Below are 17,194 nucleotides of genomic sequence, written 5' to 3'. Positions count from 1 at the left end.
ATGAGAAAAAAATATAGATTTTATTATCCACTAACTTACTGGATAGGAACAAAAGCGCAACAATTTTATGACATTTCGAAAAGTTGCAAAATGATGAATTAGAGTAAACCATACATATAATGCCGAATAAAAAAACAACAACAACTGAAGGTAAACATTAAAAAAGGAGCAAATAAAATAATGAATAAGGCCACTTTTATTTTTTTAAAGTCACTATTAGAACCATTTGTACGCCGTATAAAAATTGAAAAACAATGATAAATTGTGCCTATCGTCTCTGTAAAGAGAAATACATACAGACTTTCACAGTTCATATTTACAAGTAATCTGTCACGTTGTATAACTCTGTTGCTCTACAGATATAGGGTTATTCTGCATGTTATTAGTGTTATTAAGCAGTCAAACGTGAACGTGCTCAGATAAGGTGTTATCCGCGCATACTCGTGTACCTGCACCTGCATGTCTTGCTGCAGTTCAACAGACGCAACACATGCATAGATTGTCCGTTTGCTTCCTGCCATCTCCTATGCTGTGCCTCCTGTTCTTGCAATCATGTGCTGTGATCTTCCTCCTGCAATCCTGTGCTGCAATCTCCTATGCTGCAATCTCCTCTTGTGCTGTGACTGATCTGTGATCACAGCAGGCGCACCAGCAGCAGTTCCCCAAACCCTGTCTCACTCCCAGTTAATTTTTTGCTCACTCTTCTGCGCTTTTTTTTCATATGCGTGGCATCCTGCGTTGATCATCATTTGTGCTCTTCCTGTTGCCACAGCGCTCTAATCAGTATCGCTGCTGATCAAATCACAAAATAAGTGACGTCCGTTTTGTTGTTTTTTTTTTTTTTTTAATAATAGTAGTTAGTACAGTGTAGTTTCATAGATCGCAAGGTAGCGGACGTCACAGTGTTAGTGACAACCAATTTTGTTTTGGAGTAAAAATAATAATCGTACAGTAGTTTCATAGGTAGCGGGGTAGCGCATTAGAGTAGTGGAAGTTATGGTGTTCGTGACTTCTGATTTTCTTTTAGAATAAAAAAAATTGTAGTTAGTACAGAGTAGCTTTTTAGGTAGCGAGGTAGCGCATTAGAGTAGTAGATATCGCACTGTTAGTGACGTCCAATTTTGTTTTGGAGTAAAAAAAATAATCGTACAGTAGTTTCATAGGTAGTGGGGTAGCGCATTAGAGTAGTGGAAGTTACGGTGTTCGTGACTTCTGATTTTCTTTCAGAATAAAAAAAATTGTAGTTAGTACAGAGTAGCTTTTTAGGTAGCGAGGTAGCGCATTAGAGTAGTAGACATCGCACTGTTAGTGACATCCGATTTTCTTTTAGAAAAAAAAACAGGTAGTACAAAGTAGCTTTACAGTTAGGGAGGTAGTGTCTTTCTTTTGCTTTAATTTTTTTTTTTTTTTTTTTATCACCGAGTAATTTATTAGCGTACTTTGCATTATTAGTGACGTCCGTTTTTCTTTAGCAAAAGAAGAATTGTTGGCGTAGAGTAAGTTTTTAGAGAGTGCATTAGGGGGGGTACGTACATTGCATTGTTAATAGCATTCGTTTTTCTTTTGCAAAAAATAAAATTGTTTGCGTATATTTTTAGCGAGTGCATTAGGGGAGTGTACGTCTCTTTTTCTTTTGCAAAAAAAAAGAATAGCGCAGGGTAAATTTCTAGGTAAGGCATTAGTGGAGTAAACTTTTTTTTTATACAAACTTTTTTTACATCTGATTTTTCTTTTCATGTTTTCTGCTAAATGTTTACTTTTTCTCTCTACTTTTTTCCTCAAATCTTATTATACTAAATAGTACCCTTTACACAAGCCCCACATAATGCATGTATAAAAGCACCACTTACACATCCCCAGTGTTTTTTATAAAAATAAATTAAAAAAAGGCCCATTCGTCAAGACCCTAATCACCAGCCCGGATTCCGCCAGTGAGAAAGATTCCACATTCCCTATTCCTCTTCCTCCTTGTCTAGTGAGGAGGGATCCTCAGCAATGCACCTTAGGACCCAGGCAACCGCTACAGCAATCGATCCTATATGGCGTGCATCCCCTGAAAATTATTCCAGATTTCATTGGCAGCCCAGGAATCCAATTTAATATTACAGACCTCACTGAAATTAACTTTTTCAAATTATTTTTCAGCAAGGAAATAATAAATCTTATGGTGGCCCAAATGTATTTGCCCATCATTTTTTCACCTAAAATCCCACATTATCATACACCAGATGGACCCCTGTAAATGCAGCAGAGATGATGACATTTTGGGGCATTGTGCTGCATATGGGCATAGTCAGAAAACCTGAGATTCTAAACCAGTATTCCGTATGGCCACGACAAGGACACGATTTAAAGCGTTACAAATTTTTTTCCATTGTTGTGATAATATGCAGTGTCCTCCCCGAGACAATCCTAACTTTGTTTGTCTACACAATATTCATCCAGTTGTTGACCACTTCAGCAGAAAATTTGCTGAGGCGTACAACCCCCAAAGGGACACCGCTATAGGTAAATTTCTTGTTCATTTAAAAGGGAGGCTAAAATTCCGACAATACCTGCCCAGTAAGAGGGCCAGGTACAGAATTAAATTGTACAAGCTGTGCGAGAGTACCTCAGAGTACACCCACAGATTTAGGATCTACGAAGATTAACCCCCAGAATACCACCCTGTCCTGTGGGTGAGTGAGAAAATTGTGTGGGAATTGCTACACCCACTGCTAGATAAGGGCTATCACCTCTACCTTGATCATTTTTACACCAGCATCCTACTTTTCAAGACGTGTCTCTCAGAGGTATAGTTGAATGCGGCACTGTGTGAAAAAATAAGAGAGGCCACTCTAAAAGCTTAGTCACACTAAACGACTTACCAACGATCACAATCAGCGATACGACCTGGCCGTGATCGTTGGTAAGTCGTTGTGTGGTCGCTGGGGAGCTGTCACACAGACAGCTCTCTCCAGCGTCCAACGATCAGGGGAACGACTTCGGCATCGTTGAAACTGTCTTTAATGATGCCGAAGTCCCCCTGCAGCACCCTGGTAACCAGGGTAAACATCGGGTTACTAAGTGCAGGGCCGCGCTTAGTAACCCGATATTTACCCTGGTTACCATTGTAAAAGTAAAAAAAAAAAACACTACATACTCACATTCTGTCACTTCCCCCGCCGGTGTCCACAGGGTTAAAACTGCTTTCGGCAAGAGCGCTGCTAATGCACGCGCTGCTGCCGAGAGTTTCCCTGCACTGACTGTGTCAGCGCCGGCAGTAACAGCGGTGACGTCACCGCTGTGCTCTGCTTTACGGCCGGCGCTGACACAGTCAGTGCAGGGAAACTTTCGGCCAGAGCAGTTTTAACCCTGTGGACTTCGGGGGACGTGACAGACATCAGAATGTGAGTATGTACTGTTTTTTTTTTGTTTTACTTTTACAATGGTAACCAGGGTAAATATCGGGTTACTAACCGCGGCCCTGCACTCAGTAACCTGATATTTACCCTGGTTACAAGTGAACACATCGCTGGATTGGCGTCACACACGCCGATCCAGCAATGACAGCGGGTGATCAGCGACCAAAAAATAGTCCTGATCATTCCCCAACGACCAACGATCTCCTAGCAGGGGCCTGATCGTTGGTCGCTGTCACACATAAGGAGATCGTTAGCAGGATCGTTGCTACGTCACCAAAAGCGTGACGTTGCAACGATATCGTTAACGATATCGTTATGTGTGACTCCAGCTTAAGCCACTAATTAGGGCAACTTCTGAGAAAGAGGCGAAAGCAGAGCCCAATGAAGCAACATGTTTGTGGTCAAGTATAAGGACGAGAGGTATGTCCTTATCTTGACACCATACATCGTGACAACAGCTCCCTTGTCACTGTCTGAGGTACCAGAACACAAAGCCAGATTGTATCTTGGATAAGAAATAAGTTCATGGAGGGTGTAGATCTCTCAGATCAGGTCCTCAAATCATACAGTGCCATGTGAAAAGCTAACACTTGGCACAAAAAATTGGCCGTGCACATTGTACAGATGGCACTGTACAAGGCTTGTGTGCTGTTTCGATCTGCAGGCAGTACGGGAACTTCCTTCAGTTTCAGGAGGAAGTCATCAAGGCCCTAATGTTTGTCACTCAAGAAGATGAAGGTCCCAGTACTTCTGAAACTGATACTGCCCGTATCGTCCCAAGTCAACATTGTCCAGGAGAGGTTCCCCAAACAGCGGAGAAGCAAAGATCACAAAAACGATGCAGAATATGATCCAAGAGGGGAATCCAAAAGGACACAATATATCATTGTGAAACCTGGCCTTTGCATTATCGATTGCTTCAAAGCATACCACAAGTCCACAAATTAATAAAATTAGTTTTACCCTGTTGACACAACACACTTTTATAATCTGATGTACTCTGCACAATTTATCATACCTCCACATTATAAATGTATACACAAGTAAAACCAAAAGCATTATAATCATTACTATAAAACTATGCCTCTAGATAAATTTCTTGAGGGCTGTAGTTTCTAAAATAGGGTCACTTGTGGGAGATTTCCACTGTTTAGGCACATCATGGACTCTCTAAACGCGACATGACGCCCGCAGACCATTCCATCAAAATCTGTGCTCCAAACTGCCTCTCCTTCCCTGCTGAGCCCTGCTGTGTGCCCAAACAGTAGTTTTTCACCACATTTGGAGTATCAGAGTACTCAGGGGGAAATGGACAACAATTTTGGGGCTCAATTTTCTCTTGTTACCCTTGTGAAAATACAAAATTGGGCTAAAAAACATTTTTTGTGGAAAAAATTGATTTTTTTTTATTTTCACAGCTCAACTGTATACATTTCTGTGAAGCCCCTATGGATTAAAGGTGCTCACCATACATCAATATAAATTCTTTGGGGGGTCTACTTTCCAAAATAGGGTCGCATGTGGCAAATTTCTTCTGTTTCAGCACATCATGGGCTCTGCAAACGCAACATGGCATTTGCTCTCAATTCCAGCCAATTTTGCGTTCAAAAAGTCAAATGATGCTACTTCCCTTCCAAGCCCTGCCATATGCCCAAACAGTGGTTTTCCCCCACATATGGGGTATCAGCGTGCTCAGGAGAAATTTTACAACAAATTTTAGGGTCCATTTTCTCCTGTTATTTTTGTGAAAACAAAAAAAATATTGTGTCTAAATTAAATTTATTGTTTAAAAAAAAGGTAAATGTTAATTTTTTCCTCCCGCAATCAATTAATTTATGTGAAGCACCTCAAGGGTTAATAAACTTCTTGAATGTGTTTTGATCACCTTGGGGGTGCAGTTTTTAGAATGGGTTCACTTTTGGGTATTTTAACCCTTCTAACTTCCTAGCAAAAAAAATTATGTTTTCAAAATTGGGCTAATATAAAGTAGACATGTGGGGAATGTTATTTATTAACTATTTTGCGTGGCATAACTCTCTGGTTTAAGGGCATAAACATGAAAAGTTGTAAAATTGTTGAAGCGTTCCAGAGTTATGACCTCATAAAATGACAGTGGTCAGAATTGAATAAAATGGCCTGGTCAGGAAGATGAAAACAGGCTTCGGGGTGAAGGGGTTCAATGTTGAAAATGGTATCTGATCGGTTGGCAGGATGTTATAGTGCAGGATGAGCTGATCAGATTGATGAACTTTTCCTCCCAAAAAGTACAAGTATAACTTATATTTTATTCCTTGAAATATCTGGCTTTTTTATGTATTGGAGTCCAGTGGGCGGTTCTATTCTGTGATTGACAGTCGTCCCTCTATGACTGCCTGCAGAGATAGCTGTCAGTCACTGATTAGGTCCGCCCACTGGACTTGTGCTACAAACACCAGGGATTTCAGTGAATAAAATAAAAGTTATACTGAATCTTTTGCAACAAACCTAGTGTATATATAATTCTGCTCAGCATCTCTTCTCTATACCGTGCTGTCCACAGGTCAGACTGTATGTGCAACATAACACATTCCCTTTAAAGGAGTTGTAAGCTAGAGATTGGCTATAAAAGGTATCTCACTCTGGAGGAGTTACATGGACAATCTATTGATCTCAATGGAACCATGCAATGCTTATATTTTACCTGCGGTGATGCTGCACATTGGCAATAGCTGGAAGTCCTAGCTAACCGGACGGACCTCTCCAAGGTGGACAACTCCTATGTAATTTCCACCCAGAGGCCTACATTTAGCTGCGACTGTATAGCACATATGTGATATTACTGAAGAATGTATGACCTCGCTCATTGCATAGTAAATCTCTTTTCGGCCTTCGGTATAACCATGTTCCCTGTGTAGTTTGCAGGACTGGAAGGCGTCATTACTGCAGTACTGGATGAGTTCCCACACGTATGGGGCAAGAGACGAGAACTTTTTGTCTTCCTTTTAATTTCTCTCTGCTTCCTCGGGGCACTATCTACCCTAACATTTGTAAGTAAGAATAACAACGCTCTGATCCACAGAGATATCATTTTCCTATTTATTAAAGTGTATTTTTAAACATGGACTTGTCCAGGGGATGAGAACAATGTGGTTGTTGGAATAGCTAGAGAAATGAAAGGGAACTTTTTGAACTTTGTGATGCTTTAATTAACTGTGGAGAACTTTCTCTCAGAGAACACTTGAAATTCAATTTTAGCCGATTAGGTAGGTAAAGTTCTGCCAAGTTCCTGTTCGTGCCCACATGTGCTAGATGCCAAAGGAGAGAGTTATTCATAACAATACAGTATTATTTTTAACCATTCAATGAATAATAATGATGTCAAGATAAGTTACATTGTTTTCGTATAACAAGAATGGACAAGCAGTTGAGTTCCACAAATTTTTATTTCCATTCTCAGACCTTGTGCTCACCCGATAAGACATTTGGCTGTAACAGGTGGCTCATATTGCATACATAAATAGTATGTTACACCATACACAGTAATAAATGCCATTATACCATATGAGAGAATAGTACCTGTATATTTTACATATAAATGATACTTCTATACTAGACACACAGTGATGCTATACCATACACATAACTAATACTGAAATATTGTACACATCAATTGTACCTCTATACTGTACACATCAATTATACCATTATACTGTACACATCAGTTGTACCATTATACTGTACTAGTACCATTATACTGTACACATCAATTGTACCATTATACTATACTAGATTGTGGCCCGATTCTAACGCATCGGGTATTCTAGAATATGCATGTCCCCGTAGTATATGGACAATGATGATTGCAGAATTCGCGGCAGACTGTGCCCGTCGCTGATTGGTCGAGGCAACCTTTATGACATCATCGTCGCCATGGCAACCATTATGACATCATCGTCGCTGTGCCCATTGCTGATCAGAGACGCGGGATTTCTACGTCGATGCTGTGCCGGTCTCTGATTGGTCGAGGCCTGGCGGCCTCGACCAATCAGAGAGCTGGGATTTCCAGGACAGACAGACAGACGCAAAAAACCCTTAGACAATTATATATATAGACTAGTACCATTATACTGTACACATCAATTGTACCATTATACTATACACATCAATTGTACCATTATACTATACTAGTACCATTATACTGTACACATCAATTGTACCATTATACTATACTAGTACCATTATACTGTACACATCAATTGTACCATTATACTGTACTAGTACCATTATACTGTACACATCAATTGTACCATTATACTATACTAGTACCATTATACTGTACACATCAATTGTACCATTATACTATACTAGTACCATTATACTGTACACATCAATTGTACCATTATACTGTACACATCAGTTGTACCATTATACTGTACACATCAATTGTACCATTATACTGTATATATTAATAGTACCTCTATATACTATGCACAGTAATAGTACCACTATACTGTTAACGTAACTAATAGCACTATGCCATTCAAATTCTTACTCACAAATATATACAAACATACAATTAAACACACACGCACACACTTCTGTCAATAGCTGTCACATACCAGCACAACATTTGAGAGGCATCACATTAAGAAAGGTATCTACATATGCCAGTCTGCTGTGTTCTTCATGAACTGGTCTGTGCAGAATCCACTTTCCTCAGTCTCCTATTCATTCTGAGTAATGAACTGACTGCATCTAGTTACAATAACTGGCAAGCTCCTGTTGTTATAATTTAAAGCACCACTCCAGTGGATTTTTTTTAAGGCGCCGCTGAAGTGGTACTTTACATGTAATTCACCTGCCGTTGCCTTCATCGTTTTCCAGCGTCGCTCCGGCGAAAAGTGACCTGCTGGCTGTAGTAGTGTTTCATGTTTCCAGTCAGTTTGTGAAGAAAGCTGCACTAACAGGAGAAAGTGGCTAACCCCTTTAAGTACAGTATCCAATTATTATTCTTGCATTGTACTAAATTATAACTTAACTCTAGGATATACTATTTCTGATCTGATCAGACATGTTAAAATCCTCACTAATCTTTACAACGAGGAGGCTGTGACCTATTCTGTTTCCTTTGTGCTGCATAGTGCCAAATATGATCAAAATGTGTGTTTTATTATAACACATTATTTAAAGCTAACCTGTTAGCAGGGTTTTCCGAAGTAAACTACAGGCATTGTCAGGTTAGCAGTGTTAAATTGATTAAAATGATTCCTGAGGTGAAGAAATCCGTCTTGTGGTTCTTGTGTAATCAGTATTAGAAGTTATCAGTTAATGATATACCTATTCTCTGGGCCGGGACTGTAGGCAGAGTCTTACCTTCCTGATCTAAGCCAGAGAAATCAAGGAAAGACCTGCTTACAGGCCTCCCTGAAGCATAAACAGTGTGTCTCTCCTTGTCTCTATGATGAAGAACCTATTTGTGCTTCGGGGCGGCCAGTGAGCAGGTCTTTCCTTGGTTTCTCTGGCTTAAAGCAGGAAGATAAGACTTTGCCTACAGTCTGCCCCGGAGCACGGGCATATGATTAACTGAAAACTTCTTACACTAATTACACAAGAACCACAGGACAGATTTCTTCACCCCAGGTATCATTTTAATCAGTATAACATCGACAACCTGACAATGTCTGTAGTTTACGTAGCAAAATCCCTCTGACAGGTTCGCTTTAAGTGAAGGGGCCAAGTGGCAGCTCCTGCACTTTACTATATCAGAAGGTGGCCCATAGGTTGGATGACAGAATTTGGACCCATATGATCCAATTTTGATGCCATCTGCTAATGTTATGCCATTTTTTAGTGTTGAATCCCTATTCATGTAATAGTGATTGGGTAAATCCATGTTGTTTTTTTAAACATAGTCTACTAAGGGCTATGCTTTTCAATAAGGAGCTGTCTTTGTGCCAACCTGAATGTACAAGATATTGAATAGTTTATCCTTGACCATGCACTCTTGGTTTTATTAGGCAGGGAAATTGTCACCAGGTTTTTCAGTTTTTTACTACCTCATCTGAGAGCGGCATAATATAGGAAAAGAGTCCCTGATTCCTGTATCACTTAGTTTATTCGGTGCAGCAGTTTTACAATCAGAATTTTTAGATGGGGCACAGCCGAGAAAGCTAACCATACCCACACAAGGCTCTCTATGTTCATAGCCTATTGACAGTGAGCTGCTTCTCAGAGGAGAAGGTGTGGGTGGTGGTCGGACCAGTGCTCATGTGCACTGTGGTCAGGACAATGATAATCTCCTAATGACAAAACCTTCATTATATGGAAACAGCACACAACCTAATAAATTACATCCCTGAATTCAGTGTCCCAGCCCCTGCCTCGTGCTGTCCTTAAATTACATAGCAAAAACCTGCTGACAGATTCTGTTTAAAAGAGAACTGTGCTTTCAACAAACTTTCCATAAATGAATAGCACAAGCAAATGTACAAAACTTTGTTGTATAACTTATCAAAGAAAGAAATCTCCTTCCTTGCCCACTCATGAGCCACTTCTTCCTCTCCCCTACCTTCTTATCTTGTCATCCACTATAAAAAAAAAATAAAGAGCTGATCTTACTCAGACAAAACGGGCTGCAGGTGCACCGTGGCGTCAGGTTACACAGATCATTATACCCTATTGAGAGGGGAGTTGGACTGAGGAGCAGAGTGCGGAAACAAGCAGAGTGAGATAAAGAAAGATCTTGCTGAGCTTCTTAGCAAGTCTTTTACCTCGTCCCAGAGCTTGTTTCTCACCTTCACTGTTTAGTCCAACTGCTTTATAATGTTCTCCTTGTTGCTGCTGCGACTTCGCTTTGTGTGCTGCAAAGGAATGACGAGCACAGCAATCCATCTGTGTGCTGTGTATGGGAGACATCATAGCAGCCAGTCTCCTCCCACCAGCTCAGAGTGGATTGCAAGTTAGAGATGGAGCCTACACAGGAAAAAACAGCTGAAAATGCAGGATACAAGTCACAAGCCAGATATGTTATTCGTTATGTACAAACGACAGCTTATTCTGAAAAGTTATTTGAAAGTACAGTTACCCTCTAGGGTCATCATCACATTAAAATGACATAAATACAGCAGGGTTTTTTTTTTTTTTTTATCAAATATTTTGTTATTAGCAGCTAAGAAATCTAGAAATTGCATTACTGTGTCTGCCTGAAATTAGGAGTCCACTGTATTCTTTCGTAGCTGCTATATGCCAAATGGAAGACTTTTTTTGTACTGCTTCTTATTTGTTGTATGTTGCATGAAACTGTTTTCTTTTCCCCTCCGGGTTACAGTTCCTACAAAAAAAAATGTGTTTAATAACTTTTCATTGTTATGAAATCTATCTGATGCATACTACATCTTACCAGGTGATTTTATACAGCTGTCAACACATGACAAGTACACGGTTTTCTGAATGAGGAGGTGCTGACAACCATAAACAGTGGTAGCGCACTCCTGAAATTGTATGAAAAGTCATTTTAATATGTTATGCATGACTGTGATACAGTGCAGGTGTGAGGGAATCAATAGATGGTCATTTATCTTGTTGGATGAATTTGTAAATCATATATTGTTACTGCATTTTCTTTTGCTACTGTAAGTCTTCACTATTCAACAGCAGGTCATTTTTAGTGTATGCAGGCTGCCAAAGTTTTATGACTTCAATAGAGATAAGTGAATCGATGCAAAGCTCACTTGCCATTTTAAAGGCTATGAACCCATTTGATTTCAAAAATTATTTTTACAGAAGATAGTGCAAGTTTATTTACTAAAAGGAATCAAATAGGTTTAAGTCTACAATGCTCATTCCTTCATTTATTTTGAGACTGCCTGCGTGCAGCCTGATCCAAGTTTTACATTTTTTCTTGTATGAGTGTCTCTCTCAGTTAAATAGGCTGGATGTGAGCTTTTATGTGTATCCAGGGTACTGCTGACTTCATTAACTCCTGTATCAGCACAGCTTCTATCCTGCACTCATTTCCTCTTCATGTGCTTCCATCCTTATATCTAGCCTGTGTTATCTGCATTATCTGCCCTCCATCAGACTGTAAATACTTTTACCCCTGTCCACTCTTGAGATCAATGTACAACCCACTCCCTCCTGTTATCTCTTAGGCCGGGGTCACACTAGAGAGTTTTACGGACGTATGAGAGGCGCAAAACCAATGCATTGCACACTGACCAATGATTCTTTATGGGGCAGCTCCTATCTGCCGTATATTTCGCAACCGTATTTTACGGGCTGAGAAAATCGCAGCATGCTGCGTTTGTCAGTGTATTGCGCAAAAAATCCACCAATGAAAGTCTGGGGCGAGAAAAATACGGATTACACACGGACCATCAGTGTGACTTGAGAGAAATACGCAGCGGTGTTCTATAGAAAGGCCAACAATTCAGTGCAGTGTACAGTAAACTCACACTGACAGGTTAGAATAGATAGAATAAATGTCTACACATAGTATAGATGTATAATCTTAGAATCTTTATTTATTTATTTTTTTATATAGCGCTAACATATTCCGCAGCGCGTTGGGGCTCAGAATCTAAATTCCCTATCAGTATGTCTTTGGAATGTGGGAGGAAATCGGAGTGCCCGGAGGAAACCCACGCAAACATGGAGAGAACATACAAACTCTTTGCAGATGTTGTCCTTGGTGGGGTTTGAACCCAGGACTCCAGCGCTGCAAGGCTGCTGTGCTACCACTGCACTACCACAGTGCTAACAGTACTACCACAGTGCTAACCACTGTGTCACCATGCTGCCCATAAATATACTGTATATGTCATTGAGACATATATATATATATATATATATATTTTCTGATGAGGCACATTTTCACCTCAGTGGGTGTGTAAACAAACAAAATATGCGTTACTGGAGTGAAACAAACCCCAGAGAAGTTCACGAGAGACCTCTGCATTCGGACCGCGTCACTGTGTGGTGCGCCATATCACGAGTAGGCATCATTGGTCCTTACTTTTTTCAGGATAATGGTCGTGCCATAACTGTGAACTCCAAACGGTACTTGTCTATGATACAGGATTATTTTCAGCCGGCTCTTGAGGCAATGGAACTAGAGGATACATGGTTCCAACAGGATGGTGCCACTGCACACACAGCGAGGGTTACCATGAATTGTTTGAGGCAAATGTTTCCTGGACGGCTTATCTCTTTGAGGGGAGATGTGAACTGGCCAGCACGCTCACCAGATTTAGCCCCATGCGATTTTTTCCTTTGGGGTTACCTGAAGTCTAAGGTGTATATCAACCGTCCCAACACCTTGGAAGACCTAAGGAACAATATTGAAGCTGAAATTGGCAGAATACCAGTGGACATGCTTGTTAGAGTTCATGAAAACTTCAGAAAACGTATGCAGCAGTGTGTGGATAGCGAAGGTCGACATTTGCCAGATACACTATTTAAAACCATGTAATTTAAAAATTCCATTACTGTTCAGTATAATTAAAATATAAAATAAATTTTTCTAATGATCATAATTTTTTTATTTCATTCCCAAATCAGCAAATTACCGCGCTCCACCCTGTATATATATATATATATATATATACATATATACACATATATATATATATATATACAGTATATATTTATATTTCATACAGCGCTAGATAGCTTAAAAGCCGGTAATTCAATTGCCGGCTTTTGCTGTCTCCTTATCAAACCCGACAGGATATGAGACAGTAAACCATTTCATACAGTAAACCATTTCATATCCCTTATTTTTTTACATATTCCTCACTACTAATGTTAGAAGTGTCTGTGTGCAAAATTTGGGCGCTCTAGGTGGTAAAATAAAGGGTTAAATCATGGAAAAATCTGGCGTGGGCTCCCGCGCAATTTTCTCTGCTAGAGTGGGAAAGCCTATGACTGAGGGCAGATATTAATAGTCTGGAGAGGGTCCATGGTTATTGCCCCCCCGGTTAAAAACATCTGCCCGCAGCCACCCCAGAAAAGGCACATGTGTAAGATGTGCCTATTCTGGCACTTAGCCCCTCTCTTCCCATTCCCGTGTAGCGGTGGGATATGGGGTAATAAGGGGTTAATGTCACCTTGCTAATGTAAGGTGACATTAAGCCAGGTTAATAATGGAGAGATGTCAATAAGACACTTATCCATTGTTAATCCAATAGTAGTAAAAGGTTAATAATACACATACACATTATGAATAAAGTATTTTAATGAAATTAATACACACATGGGGTTTTAAAAGCTTTATTGTATGCTTAATCCACCTGAAGATCCTCGTTCTGTAAAAAAAATAAAATAAAAAATCAACAATATCCCATACCTCTTCGGCAATCAGTCATGTCCCATGCTGTAAATCCATCTGAAGGCGTTAAATAATTTTACAACCAGGAGCCTGCTAATGCAGCTGTTGCTCCTGGTTGTAAAAACTGGGGAATTAATGGAATGCAATGCAAGGGAACGCATCGTAGACTTGCGGTGATGCGCCCCCTGCTGGCATAAACTCATATGAATTTTTTCCCAGGCTAGATTTTTTCTGTGACATTTGTCTTCTATTTTAATAGAGTTTAACATTTTTGGAACTTTTTTTTTTCTTCCGTCTAGGGTGGTGCTTATATGGTAAAGTTATTTGAGGAGTATGCCACCGGCCCGGCGGTACTCACTGTGGTGTTCCTTGAAGCTATAGCGGTGTCCTGGTTCTATGGTACGTACCACTATTATATTGCAGGTTCGGGATTCTTGTTAGTACATTTGGTCTGCTTGTCAATTAGTTACTAGAGTCATGGGAAACAACCATGTCTAATATCTGGTTTTGTTTCAGGTATTAATCAGTTCTGTCGTGATGTTAGAGAAATGCTGGGTTTCACTCCAGGCTGGTTTTGGAGAATCTGCTGGGTGGCTATATGCCCACTGTTTCTTCTGGTAAGTCCTTGGCTTCTCCTAGGCTCTAGCAATGTTTGGCTTACTTAGAGAGGTTAACCATTTTCAGAACATGGGATCGAATTGGGGAATAATTTAAATAAGAACAAAGGCATTACTTATGCATTGAATCCCCAGCAGCTGCAACGCCACCTATCTTCTGCTCCCTGTCAGTGCACGCTCAAACTGGCATTCAATACAGAGGAGTGCAAGGCGAGAAAATCTCGTATTGCACTCTGTCCAATGTTATTCAATGAAGCAGAGAAGATTTGCACATTTTTTCTCGTGCTGAGTCGGCATGAGAAAAAAAAAATCGCCGCATGCTGCGACTGGCAGCGTATCTTGTCGGCACGCACCCATTCAAGCCAGTGGGTGCGTGCAAATCGTTGGATTATACTCTTCTGAGTGCAGTCTGATTTACGCTGAGACAGACAATGTAGAAGATGGAGAGATTAATCTCTCCTTCTTCTCACCTGTGATCTGATTCTCATGTACGAAAGGATTGGATAACAGAGCACTGACACTCAGATCATTATCGCAGCAGAGTTTGAGCCGAGGGTCATTAGCATATCACATGTGGCCCCGGCCTTAGTCTGTGACAGCAGTGATGAAGTTCCACCTACAACATATGACCGCTGCAGCCAATTTATAACCTCCAGCAATCTCATGCTGTCTACCTCATCATGACTGCAGAGTCCAGTGACTCATGACATATTTCAGATTTGATGGACAATCTTTTTAATTACATTGAGATCTTTATAGCATATAAAGCATGGATATATTCCAAACTTACAACTTGTGAGTTGTAAGTAATATATAAAGCAATGTGTAAAAAAATGTTTTTGTTGCACATTTTTATAGATTTTATACAATTTAGGACTGTCCACATTTAGTAATATAAAAAATACAAGGGTAAAACCGGCTGTATGATATCAGCCATATATGTTTCATTCTGAAACACTTAAGAACCTACTTTAAAAGCGGGCGGGAACCGAACCGCACTGGAGTCTAGTTGGCTTCTCCCCACCTGCTGCGTTAAAAGACAGGTCTCTCTCTGCGTGCGTGTATAGGGAGAGACCTGTCACTCAAGGGCAGTGGGTGGGGAGAAGCTGCTGGGGACCCGCCTTTCTGACTAGTCTCTGGTGTAGCTAATTTCCCAGCGGCTCTTAAGGTGTAGGGTTTTTTTTGTCTGGAACGTCGCAGAATTTCAGAGTTAAACATACAGTATATGGCTCTAATCATACAGCCAGAGTCTGATACATGCTGCTTGTGGTTCGGGCAGCATGTATCAACTGTCAGATTCCCTATAATTAATGGTTCCCTTTCTGCCCCAAAACAGTAATAACAATTCCCTTTTTGCTCCTTTTTATGCAGAAAATAATAAAACACACCTTACCCTATCCTATGACGAGGGGTGCAATCGGGACCTCTTCTGGCCCGTGTGCTCAGCAGCTTGTCACAGGTGGCGCATTGCAATTATGTCATTGGCATCTTTGCCCAAGACAGTGACATCCTGTGCCAGTGGCTTATAAGAAACAGTTTGACAGGGCAGAGAGTGTGTAGTTTCCTTATCTACCATAGTATTCATCTGTGACCAAATCGTGAGGACGTGGACACAATCAAAAGTACAGTCCTCCACGATGAGGTGCACTGGCCCAAAATTCTGGTATCCTGGATTTCTGTTTGAGTTTGGCAGTTGCCAGTCTGCACACCACCCTTCCGCCGTCCCTGATTTGAGGGTCAGTTATTTATTACTAGATGGTGGCCCGATTCTAACGCATTGGGTATTCTAGAATATTCTGACTGACAGAATGTGTTCAGTGAACGTGAGTGAACTATGTCGCACTGTGACTTACTGAACGTGTTCAGTAAACGTGAGTGAACTACGTCACACTGTGACTGACTGAACGTGTTCAGTAAACGTGACTGAACTACGTGGCACTGTGACTGACAGAACTTGTTCAGTAAACGTGAGTGAAACGTGACAGAACTTGTTCAGTAATCGTGACTGAACTACATGGCACTGTGACTGACAGAACTTGTTCAGTAAATGTGACTGAACTACGGCCAGACTGCACCTGTCGCTGATTGGTTGCCGGCGGCTGGCACGACCAATCATCGACGTGAGATTTCTATTACAGACAAACAGACAGAATTAGATGATTATATAGTAGACTAGATGGTGGCCCGATTCTAATGCATTGGGTATTCTAGAATATGTATGTAGTTTATTTATGAAGTTTTCAGAATAATACAATTTACACAGGATTCGGCCGGCCGGGCGCGACCAATTAGCGAAGCGTGGTTCAAATTCCGCGCCAATTCTCGGCTGGACTGCGCCTGTTGCTGATTGGTCATGCCCGGCCGGCCACGAACAATCAGTGAAGCCAGTGCCTGCTCCAGGTTTTTGAAGGCCCCGGGCGAAAGAGTCTCAGTGGGCCCCCCTCTTTAACACATACCACAATTCATGATGCAGAAACACAGCAGAGAAATATAGCACAGCCACGTAGCATATAACACAGGCCATGTAGTATATAACACAGCCCATGTAGCATATAGCACAGCCATGTAGCATATAACACAGCCACGTAGTATATAACAGCCCACGTAGCATATAACACAGCCCACGTAGTATATAGCACAGCCACGTAGTATATAGCACAGCCACATAGTATATTGCACATCCACAGTTTATAGCACAGCCCACGTAGTATATAGCACAGCCCACATAGTATATAACACAGCCATGTAGTATATAACACAGCCACGTAGTATATAACACAGCCACGTAGTATATAGCACAGCGACGTAGTATATAGCACAGCCCATACAGTGTATAGCACAGCCCACGTAGTATATAGCACAGCCCA

General features: G+C 40.8%; 1 protein-coding gene across 1 annotated transcript in view; it reads left to right on the top strand.

Moving 5' to 3' along the window:
* SLC6A4 (solute carrier family 6 member 4) overlaps positions 1-17,194 on the top strand; it is a 187,513-nt gene that overhangs the window by 159,000 nt on the left and 11,319 nt on the right. The window contains exons 10-12 of the mRNA XM_069761165.1: positions 6,299-6,430; positions 14,010-14,109; positions 14,227-14,327. Coding sequence (XP_069617266.1) covers positions 6,299-6,430; positions 14,010-14,109; positions 14,227-14,327 — 333 coding nt within the window. The remainder of the gene's footprint in view (positions 1-6,298; positions 6,431-14,009; positions 14,110-14,226; positions 14,328-17,194) is intronic.

Source organism: Ranitomeya imitator, chromosome 3 (assembly GCF_032444005.1).
Source record: "Ranitomeya imitator isolate aRanImi1 chromosome 3, aRanImi1.pri, whole genome shotgun sequence".
In the NCBI taxonomy this organism is placed as follows: Eukaryota; Metazoa; Chordata; class Amphibia; order Anura; family Dendrobatidae; genus Ranitomeya; species Ranitomeya imitator.
The sequence above is the reverse complement of the archived record's forward strand: the minus strand, read 5'-3'. Positions and strand labels throughout refer to the sequence as shown.